This window comes from Helicoverpa zea, chromosome 13, assembly GCF_022581195.2.
Source record: "Helicoverpa zea isolate HzStark_Cry1AcR chromosome 13, ilHelZeax1.1, whole genome shotgun sequence".
Taxonomy (NCBI): Eukaryota; Metazoa; Arthropoda; class Insecta; order Lepidoptera; family Noctuidae; genus Helicoverpa; species Helicoverpa zea.
The window spans coordinates 10,021,220-10,040,195 of record NC_061464.1 but is presented as its reverse complement, the minus strand read 5'-3'; the positions used below and the strand labels follow the sequence as shown (position 1 = coordinate 10,040,195).

At 34.8% G+C, this 18,976-nt stretch overlaps 2 protein-coding genes across 3 annotated transcripts in view; both read left to right on the top strand.

Moving 5' to 3' along the window:
- The first annotated feature begins 417 nt into the window (after window positions 1-417).
- Window positions 418-3,169, top strand: LOC124635946 (protein arginine methyltransferase NDUFAF7 homolog, mitochondrial). Its single transcript, XM_047171912.1, has 6 exons — window positions 418-927; window positions 1,141-1,281; window positions 1,547-1,666; window positions 1,935-2,195; window positions 2,356-2,547; window positions 2,900-3,169. The coding sequence occupies exons 1-6, from the start codon at window positions 511-513 to the stop codon at window positions 3,077-3,079; spliced, it is 1,311 nt and encodes a 436-aa protein (XP_047027868.1). The 5' UTR covers window positions 418-510; the 3' UTR covers window positions 3,080-3,169.
- Window positions 3,170-4,590: 1,421 nt separating this feature from the next.
- LOC124635529 (E3 ubiquitin-protein ligase UBR1) overlaps window positions 4,591-18,976 on the top strand; it is a 64,583-nt gene continuing 50,197 nt past the window's right edge. For both annotated transcript variants that reach the window (XM_047171429.1, XM_047171427.1), the window contains exons 1-2: window positions 4,591-4,989; window positions 12,642-12,757. In XM_047171429.1, coding sequence (XP_047027385.1) covers window positions 12,669-12,757 — 89 coding nt within the window. In that variant the 5' untranslated portion in view covers window positions 4,591-4,989; window positions 12,642-12,668. The remainder of the gene's footprint in view (window positions 4,990-12,641; window positions 12,758-18,976) is intronic.

Here is an 18,976-nt window from a genome sequence, read left to right as displayed (position 1 = left end):
CTGGCACAGGTATAGCACAGGCCTTCAAGTTTTACGCTTTAATGTAATTTTTAAACTGATAAATAGGTTCCTACGCTTTTTATAATAGGTAAATAAAAGACAATGACCTATTCATATATTTAAACTTGTTTAAGAACAAAGCAGCCATTTTTGCGACATATTTGATTAAAATTACGGTTTATCAAAATGAAAAACCGAATCTCTCCGAAACTCACATTCCCATCCTTGTCTGAATGAAAATTCGAATTCTCGAACATTATGTAATGCATTTTTACTGGTTATGTCTATACTTCTTGAATTTTATAAATAACTGGAAAATAAATGATAAAAGACGAAAATGCTTGTCTCAATCCGTTGTAAAATAATTCTAGATTCGAAAACAAAATAAAACCAGCTGTTTTTACTGTCATAGTCTCACTGTCACAGTGACAAATGGTCATGTCAAAACAAAGTTAACCTCATTTCGTAGTGTCTTAATTCTGCGCAAATCTTTAATTTTATCCCGACAACATGAATTCCCGAATACTCAGGATGTGTAATAAACTCTTAATACAGCAAACTATATGTAGAGGTTATGCTTTCAAAGCGGTAAAAAGGCCTGACCCAAAAATTTTGAAAATGCCTGCGCCGGGTACAGCTCCAAGTATAATGCAAATAATTAAAGAAAAAATAAGACTAAACGGTCCTCTTACGGTAGCTGAATACATGCATATTGTGTCTACGAACCCGACGGAAGGATATTACATGAAAAAGGAAGTAATTGGTGAGGCTGGTGATTTTATTACGTCCCCTGAAATAAGCCAACTTTTCGGCGAGATTATTGGGATATGGTTCTATGCTGAAACTCAGAAAATGGGACCTGGGAAGCCTCTACAAATTGTTGAACTTGGACCTGGTAAAGCAACCTTATTATTGGATATATTGAGGGTAAGAACCTTTATTATACAGTTCTTCTCACTGAACAATAGACAAACCTTTGGGGAAGCCTATGTCCAGCAGTGAACCTTTTTTTTCAGCTGACACAAAGATGATAATGAACTAATGATGTACTTAAAATATTTCCATGTACAAAACATAATTGATTTTATGTATGGATCACATAATGCACATTTAAGACAATAATTTATGAATGCTTTTCAGGTACTGAATCGTTTTAACTACAAACCTCAGGATCTGAGTCTTCACCTAGTGGAGATATCATCAACCATGCAATCAGTACAAGCCAACCGACTGTGCATTTCTCATAGAGAAGTTGATATTGCACTGCCACATAACTATGAAGTAAGTGGAACATTGATACCATGTTTTAATATCCAGCGAAAAAAAATTGGATTGCAAGTTAATATAAAAAAATAGGAAATAACAATTGCAAAATTAGTATACTTATATAACAAATAATTTGGGTTGACTTTTGAATTATCAGTTATTTGGGACTGAAGATTTCATGTGATTACGTTATAATAATCATGATCCTGTTTTGAACAATAGTTTGTACACTTCTAGGGTGTTTTTATTTTTGTATTAATGTTAATAACATATTTTTCAGGGTGAGACAGTAAGTGGTATCAAGGTGTATTGGTACAATGATCTGAAGAAGGTGCCTACAAACTTCTCTTGGTATATAGCGCATGAGTTCTTTGATGTACTACCAATACACAAGTTTGAAGTGAGTAAAATTGTTTACTCAATTTTTTTTAGCATTCCATAATGTTATACAAGATGGTGCATTTTACAATCTAGAAACAATATGGACTGGACTCACCTTAAATAAGTTGTTTTTGTAAAGTAAATATGTTATTGTATAACCTTATACTTTAATCAACATAAAAGCTGTTCTTATTACATCTATATTCAAAGTAACATCTTTAGTAGATATAGATCTACAACATTGATTTCTATTTTATTTCACCTTTATTATTTTTCTTTCCTCTCAGAAAACTGACGATGGTTGGCGAGAACTCCTAATAGACTTAGATGGCCAAGATAAACTGTACTACAGAATAACAGCAGAAGAAACAGCCTCTTGCAAGTCCCTCATCAGACCACCATTAGACTCCGGTGACAGAACAGAGTTGGAAATCAGTGCTCGAAGTCTGGGCATTTCACGGCAGCTGGCTACTAGAGTTGACAGATATGGGGGAATTGCTCTTATTGCTGATTATGGACATGAAGGAGAAAAGGGTGATACTTTTAGAGTGAGATTATAACTTTCTACTATTTTATTTTGATTAAGCATCTTGTAATGTATCTAAACTGAACAGGAAAAGAAGCAGCTAATGTTTGAATCTATTTTTATTCTTTTATTATCATTTGACTACAAAAACGAATTATAAATACTTATTTCATATATTTCAGGCCTTCCACAAGCACAAAGTAGTGAATCCATTAGAAAATCCTGGTCAGTGTGATTTGACAGCTGATGTAGACTTCTCGCAACTCAGGATTGCTGCGTCAAAAAGTCCTTACAGCGATAACTATGCGTTGGTCATGGGACCTGTTAAACAGAAGGATTTCCTCGAAAGATGTCAAGCTCCAATCAGACTTCAGGTGAGAAATAAATATACTTAGTACTTTATGAAATATTTTCATGGGGAAACTTCAGGGTTCTGCTAACTGACCTAACTACATTCTCTCAAACCTCACCAGAATTGAATTTTGCTGGGAAGAGTTTCTATATTCTGGGTATACCTACTGGCAATACTGTAGTAGGGCTCACTATTACTCGACCCCACTGGTGCGCTAGTACACGTCATAGGAAGAAAGTGGGTCATTAGATTATCATAAAAGAAAACTATTAGAAACTTTCTTTTAAATAAAGTATAATCAATATACTGAGAGTGGACACTTAAGATAGGGACAATAGTATTTCTGTAACATTTTTTAATATCTTATTTTTCAGGTTCTGCTGGATAATGCGAAGTCAGATGAAGATAGAGAAAAGGTACAGAAGTCGTACGAAATGTTAGTCGACCCGCAGAAGATGGGCGAGAGATTCAAGTTCATGGCTTTTTATCCATCAGTAATGGAGGAACTGTTGAATAAACATCCTCCATTAGGTTTTTCGACGCCCAAGTCTTAGAGTTACTTAAAACTAGCTTTAATATTTAAATGTATTCTAGTAGTGAACCTTCTACGTGTAATGTTTTATTAAAATGATTTATCTAGCATATATTGCTTAATTTTTGCTTCATCAATGTCATGTCATGTCCCCACGATTTAATATAATTGGAGCCTAAATGCCCTTTTAAACTCGGTCATTAAAAATATTTGGCTAAGTTTGTAATGAAATACCTAATTATCAGTTTTCTGTGGCATATTGCTGGGTGGGTTTGGCCTTCAAAGGTGAGTGACCTGACGATCTACCCCTTTTTTAGAGGTGGGAAATTATCTGATGGCTCCTACAACATGGATTGACAGACTTTCCCTGAATACAACCCACCACAGACCATGGTAGGGTAGGTATACCTATCGAACAAACTCGCAACCCCGGCAGACAGACATATATCATATACAGGGTTACTGGTAAGTAGACCGCATCCTTTCATGAGGTGATAGTATAGGTCAATACGGACAAATTTGACCCTGGGATACACTGGGCAAAAGTTAACCCGTTTCAAGATAATCGAATTTCAAGATCTTTTCTTTACAAGTCATCTAGGTACACGTATGAATTTTTATTATTAGTTAAAAGTTTCGTTTTTGCGGATTTTTGTGTATTTTGTGCCTTTTTGGATAGCTAGATAAATGTAGATGTTTTTTAAGTATTCTGCACAAAAAAATGAATAGTAATATTTTTGAGAAAATAGCTACTAAAAAAGTAATTGCTGTTTGCTAAAATTTCCTCTGTGATTTGTACAGTTTTATGGTTTGTTATAATGAAGTGATTCATCTTCTATCCAAAAACACACAAAAATCCTCAAAAACGAGACTTTTGACTAATAATGAAAATTTATACGTGTACCTAGACGACTGATCTTGCAATTCGATTATCTTGAAACGGGTTAACTTTTGCCCAGTGTATCCCATGGTCAAATTTGTCAGTATTGACCTATACTATCACCTCCTGAAAGGATGCGGTCTACTTACCAGTAACCATGTATATATATTCATACAATATCTCCGCGTAGCGTTCTTAGTCGATTCACTAGTCATCTTATATCCCTATACTGAAAGAGCCGGCTTTTGCCATCGGCGCTCCGCGCGAGATTCCTTTGGCACCCTTTTCAAACGACTCCAAAAAATGGAAGGGTTTCTCAACTACCTAAACGCTGCCTTACTGCCAATAAATTATGCACAGCTGACAGCCGGTCCTATTAACATTATCATAACGAAATTTAAATGTGGTGCCTTTTTCGTAGCAAACATTTTTTGTAATAGCAAATGCTTTATTGGTGCGAAAGCGTGTGCGTCTTTTTTGTTGTTTGGAAGACTTAAAAAAAAAACTAAATTATAGCCTCTATATAATAGAAAAATTAATCAACATTTGGCTATGTATGATCAGATCAAAAAAACCGATTTCACTGTAGAAAACGAACATATTATGGTAAAAACCGATAAAGAATGTTGGATAACACCGGTTATTGCCACTAGCACATTCGGATCGGTCGGTCGGGCATCCGTCGATAGAATTGCACATATTTTTATTTTTATAGTTTAGAAAAAAGGATCAATCTTAATTTCTATTCAACAAACACCAATTATTAAAACAAATTCACTTTATAGTGATATAAACTTGGTGCAGTTTATCGACAATTTTCTTTGTTTCGTTAATTCACCGATGTGTATTCATCGGACTGTGATGAAATGTCAAAAATTTTCGTGGATTAGTGCCAATGGTCATGAAATTTTTCTGCCGTGAAAATTTTGTGATGAAAGTGCATTTGTGAACTATTGACATCATAGAATTTTGAACAGTTTGTGTGGTGTGCGCTTTTCAGCGGTATTCGTGTGTGACAGTTGCATGATTTAACACATTTCGAGAAAGTGAAGGTATGTAACGATATTTTCTTTTGTTGTGCTGTACAGAAAGAATTTCCAAGCATTGTGAGATTCTCTGGTTATGCCGATCATCACGATCCACAGTATTACATTTCTATAATTTTGTACGATCCACCAGTGATTGCGCAAATCTGCGCATTTGCCATTGTTCCGTGTGAACAAATGTAAATATTTTGAAAAATCTTGCAGACAATGGCCTGTATTGTTAATGAGATTTATTAAACCATTTCATATGGAATATATGTGAACTTGATATAATGTTATGTACTTGGTTTATGTTTTGTTTATATGAGTAAAACCTCTGCATATATGTTTCTACAACTTATATAGCTAGTTTTATGCCATAAAATATTTATGAGTTTATGAGTTACCGGCACATAACACAAACTGATTACTTGATGTGGTAAACCCAACAAAAGATTAACCTTACAAAATGAACTGCCACAGTTCAATATCATAATATGTATTAGTTATTTTTTTCAAAATCAGCATTGAAGTTCTATGAAGCTGTGTATAATGCAAAAATATATAAATTCATTATTCTGTAGTACTCCACAAAATCTATTCAAAATGGGTCACCATCACAAAGGTGAATGAAGATAAAGATAAAAGATATTTTATTTGTAAAACATGAGTATACAAGGTGTTAAAGGTATAATAAATAAGAATCATCATGTTTTGCCGTTATTAAACAGCGTACGAATATGATTGTAATGATGCAATTATAATCGATAAAGAAAAAATGTCATAATATTAGGTGTTTAGGAAGTCTGTCAAGCTATAGTAGCACCTCTCAATTAGATATTTTTTCAAATGTATTTTAAATAGTTTTAAATTCAAAGTTTTTATTTCTTTTGGTATTTTATTATAGATAACTGGGGCCAAACATAGAATGCTATTGTGCATTAGTGTTGTGTTTGATCGAACTACACATAGTTTAGTATTATCTCTCCGGCTGCGACTTACCACATCCGAGAGACGATTAAATAAATGAACTCCTATTGGTGTTTCCAACATTCCATTTTCAAACCAGCTCAAGTTATATTTACCCTTATAGGTGCACTCAAATAAAGCTGTGTCATGATCACAATAAAAAATAAAAAAACGGCCAAGTGCGAGTCGGACTAACCCACGAAGGGTTCCGTACCAGAGCTAAAATGAGTGAAAAAATCATGTTTATTGTATGTGAGCCCCAAAAATATTTATTAATTTCTAGTTTTCAGTATTTGTTGTTATACCGGCAACAGAAATACATCATCTGTGAAAATTTCAGCTCTCTACCTATCACAGTTCATGAGATACAGCCTGGTGACAGATGGACGGACGGACGGACGGACGGATGGACAGACGGACGGATGGACGGACGGACAGAGGAGCAAAAACAATAGGGTCCCGTTTTACCCTTTGGGTACGGAACCCTAAAAACAAGCATTCAAAGAGGTTACATCTCAAAGCCAATTGAAGGCTTGTGATTATTGACTCTTCTGAATCATTATTTAATGATGATAGAATTTCCAATTGGTCTAATAGTTATGAGTGTGAATTCAGAGCATTTGGTAAATCCATATTTATTTAAGGAAATAAAAAACACTGGAAAACAACAATATTTTCAAAATTAAATGCAGTCAGTATTTCTTGTTAGAAAAGAGACACCATAACACATTCATGGGAATAGTCTCTTCCCAGCAGGGCCCACCAGGGCCAAAGCCAGCTGGGGCTGCGGGATTGTTCGAAAGAGTTACAGTGGCCCTGGTACATAGAGGGCTTCAGAAGGAACATGATGGGTTTCAGTCAGTAAGAGTCTGGGAGTCCTCACGCTACTAACCCACAGTGGGAGGGGTCATTTCATGAATTCGAATAAAAAAAGGTAGTCTCTTCTTTTTTAGTGAAAACATAAAACTCACAATTACGATAGAATATTGATAGTGGTTATTTGATGATTCTCACTTCATAAAAAAGGTTGGCAATTATGTGAAAATTTATGGCATTAAGTCATAGTTTCATAGGCGATGATTGAACAATCCATTTATAGAATACCTAGTTAATAGTTATTGTTCACATGTAAACTATAAATACTCTAATGAGTTTTTCCTTCCTCAAAGATTCCGTAATGATAAAAGTTAATGTAAATCTATTATGTAAACAGTTATGAAAACCAATTCTGTTCTGAATATAAATATTTTTTTTTAATATCCACATTCTAATGAAAGTTGTTTTATGAAATATGGCAATAAAAGTGAAAGTTTAATTCAGCCATTCTATGTTATCACTTCAACTGAAATACCCTGAAATATAATTTATTTTCATTTATTTATTTTACACATTCCTAACATTTTGTAGTATTAAATACAAAACTATGAAACATTTTATATGGCCACTAAAATCGGTCACAGGGATGAACATAACATTGGTTAGGACCCCAGAGACAGAAACCTCCTCACAATATGTGCCATATCAAGAACATAAGCATTTATTATAAAGGATTATTTTATCATAGGTATGCTGATGGTCCTTTACGTATACTATTTAATTATAAGGTAAAATCAATAGCATTACATACCACAATACCTAAATAAACAATTTACCTAATTCTAAAAACAATAATTGTGCTGCGTTCCTCTCTACTTGAATACCTAAGTAATGTACTTACAAATATCTGCAGGGTACAGCAATTAATATTTTTTCTTATTGGCTATTGTTTGGTTTTGGTATATCTCAGTCTCTTCTTCTGGTGGCTCTCCACAATTTTTTGACAGAATTTGGTATATCTATTTTTTGCCAAGAGAATAGTTCTTCAACGCTGGCAATACTCATCCACAGATGTTCCAGACTCACTTAGTATGAAAATGTCCCATAATTTCTTTGTCTAATATGCAATTTAATACCTAACAATAAAATATAGTACAAATGAAAGACGAAAAGATTATCGAATGACAATAAAAAGCCTTGTAATATAGACAACAATTACATAATTTATATTCAAATATGTAACTTATAGTTCAGTGATTAGGATTATAATCAATTGCGTTGATTTGCAGCAAAAAGTTTGATGCTATTGAACCTCTATGACTTTGGTTTTATTTGTTTACAAGGGTATTGACTGTACCTTGTGACCTAATAATGACATACCCACAGATATAATATACTAACATATATTTATTTTATATTTGTGTATTGATTAAGGTAGAAGATATTATCAGGAATCAGGTTTTATATGAAGCGTTTTAGTAGTAAACAATTTGTTATTATATTAATGTTTGTGTATTAATAATAGCTTCTGCCAGCGGTTTCACCCGCATCCCGTGGAAACCTCTGCACGAACCGGGATAGAAAGTAGCCTATAGCCTTCCTCGATAAATGGGCTACCTAACACTGAAAGAAATTTTCAAATCGGACCAGTAGTTCCTGAGATATGCAAGTCATACACTTGCATATCTATACTAATATTGTAAAGCTGAAGAGCTTGTTTGACTTAGCTAGTTAAGAATATATTGCAGTAATGATGCGCTTATTTTATCTATCATCTATTTACGGAGCCAACAAGTCTTTGAGCCTCAGTGCCTGCCCGCATATATTCCTTGGTAAAATCAATGTTTGTATAGTGTTTAGCCAACTTCCATATGCCTTAGGAGGCCTTTATTGAGGTTCCAAATATTTGGTCCCATGTAAAAGAACTGGCAAGAAACCCCATCCAAAAAAAATTAGGTTCCCTGATGTATGTTTTTTTTTTTTTTGTTTTATTGCATTCTTTGGACTCAGCAAAGATACCTGCATATGGAAAAGAGTAATGTTCCTATCACCTAAGAAAAATGCTGATGAAATAATTCTTGTTTACTTACTTAGCTCATAGACTGATTTTGCACGAGCCATATGCTAGCAATGATGTGTTTTACACTTCAGTGATATCATAACAACTGTTGCCTCACGTTTATTTGAATTCATAGCTTAAACAATCGTGAAATATTGTAAATAGAGCTAGTTCATTTGTACTATACTACTACTAACTACGCCGAAATGTATAAAATCGCAAACATCGTCACGCCTGAATGGTGTGGGATACAAGTTTTACTTAGATGACCAGACCAGCCTTCAACGGGTCTCAAAATCTGAAATATGGAATTCATTCAGGGAAATGGAACTCAATAACACCTTACGTTGCTTCTCCACCAGGATGTGCGAAAATAATCCACCAATAAAATCACTTCATTTTCTTAGCATCGCTTAGCGGAGTCATTTATCGCGCACCTTCCAGGGCTGTGGGATTGTTGGACGCCATCCCATTGGAAAAGAGCTTGGATAAAACATTATGATCTTTCTTTCTCAACTCTTACTGACTAAAGACCCATATTAAGGGGCTTAAGAGTTGAGACTCCCTTTCGCTCCATCAACAGCCGCAGAGGATTCATTGATTTCCCACTTTCAAAAAAGAAAGGCCTTGCAACTACATACCCAAAAGTACATAGAACGTTTCCGCTTTAATACCCACAAATTTTCAGCTTCATAATACAAGTTCAGTAACAGCTAAAATACGAAATTATCGAGCTCTAAAAAGCTGGCAGTACAAAGTGGGCAAAAATTAAAAAAAAAAGCTCAAAATTTGTTGCTAATTTGTTGCTAATTAGTTGCCAAATAATCGATTTTTTTGCTTTTGCCGATTTCGAGAAATCGTCAACAATGCTAGCTTCACCATAAGCTGGCATGGATTATAAGATAAAAGTAAAGGTAAAATAAACAAAATCACTACAAATTTGTTGCTAATTTGTTGCTGTATAACCAAAATAAATTTGAGGTGCAAAAATATTTTTTTTTTCAAATAGAAAATTTTTATTTGCTTTGCGCGCTTGAATGTCAATTGTTTCATGAAAAAAATATGAAATAAATTTGTTGCTCGTCACAGAACTGTTCCTTGTCACTTAGAGAACCAGCAACTAAATAGACACCCGACGATCGGGTGTCTTGAACTTCGGTGACTAACAAACCGGCCATGCTAGCTTGAATGTCGATTTTTCCGGTGAAAAACGTTGAAATGAATTTGTTGCTCGTCACAGAGGTGATTAATGTCTCTCAGAGAACCAGCAACTAAATAGACACCCGACGATCGGGTGTCTTGAACTTCGGTGACTAACAAACCGGCCATGCTGGCTTGAATGTCGATTTTTCCGGTGAAAAACGTTGAAATGAATTTGTTGCTCGTCACAGAGGTGATTAATGTCTCTCAGAGAACCAGCAACTAAATAGACACCCGACGATCGGGTGTCTTGAACTTCGGTGACTAACAAACCGGCCATGCTGGCTTGAATGTCGATTATTCCGGTGAAAAACGTGGAAATGAATTTGTTGCTCTTCGCAGAACTGTTAGGCATCGATCGGAGAACCAGCAACTAAATAGACACCCGTTGATCGGGTGTCTTGAACTTCGGTGACTAACAAACTGGCCATGCTGGCTTGAATGTCGATTTTTCCGGTGAAAAACGTTGAAATGAATTTGTTGCTCGTCACAGAGGTGATTAATGTCACTTAGAGAACCAGCAACTAAATAAATAGGAGAGCTCAAAATAACACACAAGTCAAATTGTTGAGCTCTCATAAATTGACGAGCTCAAAAACATCGCAACAAACGGCAACATTCGAACGCTTAATGTATCTAGCGGGAAGTTACAGGAAAGGCCTTTAAGGGTCATCCGATTTCGATAATTTTTTTTTTGCTTATTAGCGCTCAAGGATGGCTTAGAAAAATAGAATTTAAAAAAAAGCGAAAAAAATATAAAATTGAAAAATAAAAAAATATTAATACTGAATACTAGTCACCAATGTTACCAGTTGATTACGTGGCTATAAGAGTATACTAAAATTAATCAATATATAGAAAATAGATCTCAGTGGCGTGCACTTGGAGAGGCCTATGTCCAGCAGTGGACTGCGATAGGCTGATGATGATGATGATGATGATGATGATGATGAATCAATATATAGTTTCTGGAAAGTACATTGAGTACTTTAGCTTAGTTCATTTTTAATGCCAAAGAAGAAATCGTGACTCAGATGATATTTTTTTGTTTGTAAAAATAATTACAGTTCGTTCAGTAATGATTTATATTGTTTTCTATTATATATTAGACCAAGTTGGTTTAAATTTTCAGGAAATCTAAGTTTGATGAAATTTCTTTAGAATGACAAAGATTGGTACTCATCGGTCAAGCTGTTCGAAAGTTATAAGCGATTCACATACTTATTCTTACACATATATACAGCTAGGGTGTCACCCTCGTGGAAGTAGTCAAGGAAGCTTCCTAGAACCTCAAAACGTTAAGATCTGGAACGTTGCTGGTTCTCTGAGAGACATTAATCACCTCTGTGACGAGCAACAAATTCCTTTCCACGTTTTTCACCGGAAAAATCGACATTCAAGCCAGCATGGCCGGTTTGTTAGTCACCGAAGTTCAAGACACCCGATCGTCGGGTGTCTATTTAGTTGCTGGTTCTCTAAGTGACAAGGAACAGTTCTGTGACGAGCAACAAAATTTCATATTTTTTTCATGAAACAATTGACATTCAAGCGCGCAAAGCAAATAAAAATTTTCTATTTGAAAAAAAAAATATTTTTGCACCTCAAATTTATTTTGGTTATACAGCAACAAATTAGCAACAAATTTGTAGTGATTTTGTTTATTTTACCTTTACTTTTATCTTATAATCCATGCCAACTTATGGTGAAGCTAGCATTGTTGACGATTTCTCGAAATCGGCAAAAGCAAAAAAATCGATTATTTGGCAACTAATTAGCAACAAATTAGCAACAAATTTTGAGCTTTTTTTTTTAATTTTTGCCCACTTTGTACTGCCAGCTTTTTAGAGCTAAATTATCGGAGATTAGATTAAGCGAACTCAATCGGAACTCGTCGGCGTTTGATGAAAATTGACGCGGATGTAATTTGATACGCTCTTGGGTATAAATGTGATAGCCATGTTCAGTTTGATACGCTAGGAATATGTGCAAATATGCTTATTAGATTATGCCAGTTAAGTTGTGCACACCTGCATCGGGGAATCATGGACATTCGTTTCTTGCCTTCTCCATGAGCCCAACTTTTTGAAACCGCGAAAACTATGTACAGCTTCTAATATTTCAGAAGAACTTGCGATAGGTCTATTTGGGATCGAATCTTGCATTGTTTGATCAAAGCAGCAATTAGGTATTTGGTCCTTTGAAAAAATAAAATTCTAGCAAGTTCTCTAACATGACACGACATTTAGTAGATAAACAAAATAGTTCCGTGATGTCATTGACTTGTACGCTATCATGTAAATCTGACACGAATTGCTGGTAACTGTCACACGAAGTAGGTAATTTACAAGTGCGATGCCCGGTTGAGGTCACGAGCATAGGTTCATGAATGTTTCAGTTGCCTCCTGAAAAATATATAAAAATCGGGGCATTTGGGGCATTCTAGCTGTCTACGTTTAGACTATTGTTCTAGGCTAACATATTAAAGTGCATCAGCGAGACCAATTTTCTTTCTGATTTATAGATCTGGCCAATATTTGTAAAGCGATGATGTAAGATCTGATAATATGGGCCATTTGCAGCCAATATTGGTTCAAGTGTTTCTGCCAACATTTATGCTAAGGTTCCTTTGTTGTAGGGTGTTGGCGATTGGTGATCAACGGACATGAGCTCCCCGCCCCCCGTCCAGTTGGAGGTGGAGGTTGGTGATGAGTCTATGGAGGACGACGCTGCTGACATGATTCCGGCAGATAGGTAAGCATCTTATATTAGAAGGTCTTGAAAAATCTTTCTGTCATAGTTCGTATGGATAACTCTGGTAGAAAAGTATAACAGGATTTTCTAGAGGTCATGAAACTTTTGAGCTGAACTTTTGACTCATTAACATAAACCTGTACGATTTGACCGACATTTTTTGCATCCAAATTCTTGAGTTGACTCTTTTTCGACGAATTGACCAGCTACTGTAAGTTGTAGGGACAGGCACGCGTGTAATAGGCCAAGGACGAATCTTATGAAAAAGCATGTTATCTTAAATTAGCGGATATTTCGCAAATAAATGTTAATTTGTTTTCCTGTGCCTAAAGCTGTAGGCGTTTTTAAGTCGCGCCACTAAAACCGGTATGGCCTTCCGCATCCATGACAAAGAACCGATCGTGACGGGCTAGTCTAGAAGTTAGTAATAAATCTTGAGGTCTGAACATATTTATTATACTTTAATGGTTTTTTAATCTAGTACTCTATCCCGGGTTTGCTAGTCTATCCACAGTATCATGCTTTGAGGATTAGTCAAAAATACATTAAGTCATTTTGATCAGCGATAGAGAGGGAGAAAGTTTCGATGAAATAATAAACCAGTGGTTATTTTATTAGGGAGGGATATATTTTTAAATCTCTGAACATTTTTTTGCGAAAATCCTTTGTTGTCATGCATGTTGATTAGCATTTACGTTCATGACTGGTCATAATTTATTCAGGCTTCGAGATAATTTAATCCATGTTTTAACAGAATATAAAATGGTACTACTCAACATAGACAATTAGATATTTAAATGTGTCATTCATTATGTAATACAAAGGTGTTTCCAAAACGAGTTTGTGCCTGGATAAAAAATTGTATTCATTTAGTTTTCTGGTTGAATAATAAGTTAGGCGAAGAACCAATCTTATTGAGATGTCTGTGGGCAGTGAATCGATTCAGTGCTAAATTGAGTTTGGTGATTTTAAATGTGGTTTTTTAAGCGCTGGTAATTATTTACATATTGTCAGGTTTCGTTATCTGTGGTCGCTCGCCGTTAATATGTCATTTGAGACGGATAATTGGTCGCAGCTGACTTGAACCACAAACACTTATTCAGTTAATTAGTTCAGAATTTGATTAGTGGTTTTTTAGTGATCGGTTTTGAGGTTTTAGAGATTGTTTTGTTTTTATAAACAAACAAGGATCTAACTCATCAGGTTTGGGTCTGATTTTATTTATGCTTCAAAAAAAATATTATCTACTACAAGTGCAGTTTTTATTACGAGCCTCCCCAGAGGCACGTATTACTAAATACTTATTACGTCTAGAAGATATCAGAATAATGATATAAAACAGAGTACTCCAAAACTTTGTCGATGTTTTGATGTATCCAAATAGAGCGGATATATTTTTTTATATTGCCCTCCACTAATTCTTCTATGCCCAGTTATTCGAAAAACTCGATGCTCGTTCATTGATACAAACAAAGGCATTTTCTATATTTTTCGTGCGGAACAAATGAAGTTTAGACTTCCGCAGGACTGCAAAAAGCCAGACGTTACGTTGCATCTACTTGTGCCAATTCATTCTACGCACATTATTAGTATGCATGACTTGGAATGCATTCTGAATTTAATATAGTTGAGAGAACTCTGAAACTGGTGATCAATGACTAAGATGCAGTTTGGCAGAGGTAGTGATTTTGTCGGTCAATTTAATGTATTGATTGCCTCTTCCCTTGAGTGCCTCGTTGGTCTAGTGGTTTCAAAACGTTACCGCTGTGTGGTCTGGGGTTTGATTCCGAGAACGGGCCGAAATCGTTTTGTGTGTTTTAAGAAACTCACTAATGCAGCCCTGACTCTGGAAGCTGTTGAGGGAGAAAAAAATGCACTTGTGTCTGCGCAAACTCTTGATGACTGATGTCATTCGAGGACAACCGTGACCGGCTATCGATTTGGACCCCATTATTATTACTATTCCCTTAAAATCGGGATAAAGTGTTGTCACTATTTATTTATTTATTTTGGGCAAGTAAATGGTTGACCTCATAAAGTCCACCGCTGTTTCTAATATTGCAATGATAGTGAAATAAATTAAATTTTCCTCTCAAAATGCTGATAGAAAATAAGGAAAACTGAATTTAATAAAACTAGGTCCTCTGGCAGATTATCAAAGCGTCAGAAATAGGTCGCGGATAAGCCGTTACTACAGTTTAAAAACCCCAGCATCGACAAATTGTAGGTGCGTGATGACTGAGTTGTCCGTTTCCAGAAATATACAGTGCACCAGCTTTTCCGCCACGACATCGCCTGCGTTGTTCATTGAAATTCCGATTTTTTTGGATGAAATTTTGCACACGATCTGTGTTCTGATGACAATGCATGACTAGCTAATAAACGTCATCAAATCCAATATGGCAGCCTCTCCAATATGGCGGATGTGCTGAAATCGTGTTTTTTAGTTTTTAAACTATTTTTGTTGGGAGTACACTTTTAACTGAGACATTATTCGCATGGAACGCTACAAATGCGCACAGTGAGCCCAAACTAGCCAACTTTGGGTACGCCATTTCATATAGGTATGTATGTAAAAAGGCGTACTATACCAATACGCCGCAAACTCAATGGGCTGCTAACAGTTTGCCTACTGGTGGGACACAGACTAAGTTTAATTGTTCAGTTTTGCGTGAAAAACTACCGTGAACCGTCCATCAATCCTTATTAATTTGGAAATTAATTTTGTAGAATATAATCTTGTGATTGATCTTGTTTGTGGCTGGAGTAGTGACGAATTACCGTGAAAAAGTTTTTTTTGGTTCAGCATAGTATGCCGCATTTATTTTGGATGACTAGCTTTTAGAAATTTTTGGTTGTATCTATAGTAAAGTGAGATTATTACCTCTAGATGTGTCTATTTGAAACCCAAACACTAATTATTATAATAGGTGTATATAGATTTTCACGCTGTTTAAATATGTCATGTCTGAAGCCATTTCAATATATCTTTTTTATGAGTTCAGTTTATGAATATACATTCGTTTCAAATGGTAATAGTTATTTTATTTGAGCACGGAAACATTGATGTGTCATTCAGTAAATAAAAATAACATAAAGTTCGTGGATAAACCGGATAAAAATGTGTTGAGTATAGAATATGCAAAACATAGAGAAGCTACATTGCAATTTTTTTACACTACAGTTATAACAATATTTAATCTTATTTTCGAGAAAAACCACTCTATGACGTAAAACACTATTAAATTATTTAAACAGAGCATAAATTAAATATATTTTTATAAATTTTATTAAGGAAATGCATTAAGATCACAGTCAAATATAGTGATATAAAAATAATGACATAAATCTCCACAAAAATAGCCATTGATAGATGAAACATCTGTTCAAAGTGCATCAATATTTTAATCATATTCAACACTTAAATTAATTTAAATCGATATAATTAGTAATATGCAGGTGCAAATGCATTCGATCTATTTACTCTGTTATATAAATATTATGAACTGGTGACCGCTTCAAAAGTGCCGTGGGTCAAGGTTATCTAATACTAATATTATAAGAGGAAACATTATTTTTGTGTTTGTTTGTATTCTAGAGGCTCCGAAACTATTGAACCGATTTGAAAAATAATCCCTGACGTCTATATTTACCACTGGACCAGCTGATGTCAACGTGCTTTTGGGCCCGTTTGATAATCGCCATTTTGGCGCTGTTAGACGTAGCGAGAATGAACAAACACTTCTCTCACAGCCATTTGAAATTATACGTCAAAATTAGTTCTGTGGACACTCGCTTAGACGATATTGGCGCTTCAAATGGGCACAAAAAATTGCTGTCAAACGTACGGAACAGCCGGTCCAGTGGTAAATATAGAGGTTAGTGAAAATAATTCACTCTTGGTATAGATAGTTCAACTCAGATTTGCGCGCGGCCCTATGTGTGCGTCGGCTTGTAAATATACAACTTTCATTCGTGTGACAGTGACGTCGTCCGAGCATGACGTGTTCTCATCGCTTTTTGTTATGGGTACAGTCGTTTACGAAAATGTCTAGTTCTTCACGGAGAAAATGTTTTAAGGAGTCAGGTAGCGTTTCAAAAAAATGAAACAACATTCAAAGCTTTTTATTATTACATTTTACAGTTTATCATTATTTTCTCATACGGCTTTTCAAATTGACATTGACAGTATCTAAGAAATAAATGAAGTGAAATATCTAAGATGAATTAAATACTCCTTACATATTTTCTAGCTCGGGGTACGCGGACAATAAATAAATGTGTGGACTAAGAATGTAAAAGACCTATAATTTAGTATAATAATGGAAACAAAATGTGTGGGGAATTTAAAAAAATTATATTGCTTCGCCTAATGTCGACCAAAATAAGACGGAAATAATGAAACTCATAAATGAACGTTTAAGTCAAATTGATGAAGGGATGTTGGGTAATACTTGTCGACATGTACAAAAGAAAAAAGAAGAATACTATAGACATTTTGACATGGAGTCAGAATTTATAATTAACATTGGTGAAAGTAGCGAATCCGAAAATTCATCATTTGATTTTTCAAGTAGCGATACAGAATCATTATAAATAAATAAACTAAATTACGTAATAACTGTACTTTAAACAGCCGTATACAACCCCTAAATAACTGTATTTGTACCCGACTGTACCTCTTGTCACGCACACAAAGTCACTGTATATGTACAAGGGTTACCCACACATAGGGCCGCGCGCACGACTGAGTTGAACTTACTATAAGCTACACTATTCGCATTCATTCATTCCATATTTTATCCCATCCAGTATGAGCAGTAGTTCCCACGGGACACGGCTGTAACCGCGGGAAAACGAGTAGTAAAATACATGGTATCTTTTGATTTGCTTTTAGGGATTGAAAATACAATCTCTAAATAACAGATAGATGGATTATAGAAATCGGTCATATATTATGACCCGTAGTTCAGCTTCGCAAAATTTTACATATGCTATGTTAATTATCTGCGTTTGTTTTATGGATGTGTTTCGTAAATGTTTTATGCAACTGTATTGCATTTGCGTTAGTTTACATTAAAAAATATATTTATTAAAAGTTTATACTTTAACAAAATAATTCCTTTAAATAATAATCAAAAATTGTATTCATATTAACATAATGTAATAATATGTAGGTGGGATCGAATTAAATATTCTATTATTTATTCATAAAACTAACTAATTATTACCTGGTTCTTTTGATATTTAGAAAATTCCGTTTTTGTATTTGTATTTATTTATTTCACATACATTATACCTAATTAAATATTTATGTATGAAAAAAAAACATAAAAAAATTGAGGTTTTTGCTATTATTACTTTGTCATCCACGAGGATAGGTATTTTAATTCAATGACATTGGGTTACAAAATATATTCAATTTATCATTTTTAACAAAATCGGAGATAAATTAAACCTTGTGTCTGAAATAAATGATGGCAATGAAAAAATATTTTAAATATGTTTCTGTTCAAAACCACATAAATGAAAAAGCAGCATCTTCTTTTCGCCGACTGAAAAAAAAACCCCTCCTGCCACAAGGATACTGAAACAGATATACATCATGTAGTTTTTATTATATTTTAAGAAAAATGCCGAGTAATAGTCTCTTGAACGGTGACTTCATTCATTTTTGTGAAAGGGGAAGTGTTATGGCCTACCTTGGCACGCCTTTAGAGGAACACAAGGCATTGACGTCTCAAGAAGTTGTTTCTTTACTATACAAGGCATTGCTTGTCAGTTCATTCTCTTTAAGTTCACCGCATTTGTACATAAGAAAAAATATAGGTAAGTACGTAGCTTTTGCTCCTCGCGGTCTTTTAAAGCATTTGGTGGTAGTCCGTGCAATAAACCAACTTCATTTACATGCGTATTTTGTTGCTACGCGAATATGGGACAAACTGACAGGCCCACTTCTCATTATTAAGTAGGGATAATCTTTACTAACATTATTTACGTCGATGTAAACGTGTCTGTAACATTTTCACAGGAAAACTTCTGGCTTACATTTCAGTTTAACTGAACAAAAAAAAATTGACTAATTATTGAGGTATGGCTGGGGTGCTTGTGCTGTCATTTGAACATCTTTGAAAATCGTTACGGGTATTACGAGAAGCCAGTAAGTCTCTAGACTTATTGGGCTGCTCGCTGCTTGTAAGTACTCAGCTGCATCCAGTG

What these genes read in the sequence shown, in the direction of transcription:
- LOC124635946 (XM_047171912.1), top strand. Translation starts at nt 511, where the DNA reads ATGAATTCCCGAATACTCAGGATGTGTAATAAACTCTTAATACAGCAA. An exon ending in CACTGCCACATAACTATGAA is followed by an intron (nt 1,282 to 1,546) that starts GTAAGTGGAACA and finishes CATATTTTTCAG; the next exon opens with GGTGAGACAGTAAGTGGTAT. An exon ending in TACCAATACACAAGTTTGAA is followed by an intron (nt 1,667 to 1,934) that starts GTGAGTAAAATT and finishes CTTTCCTCTCAG; the next exon opens with AAAACTGACGATGGTTGGCG.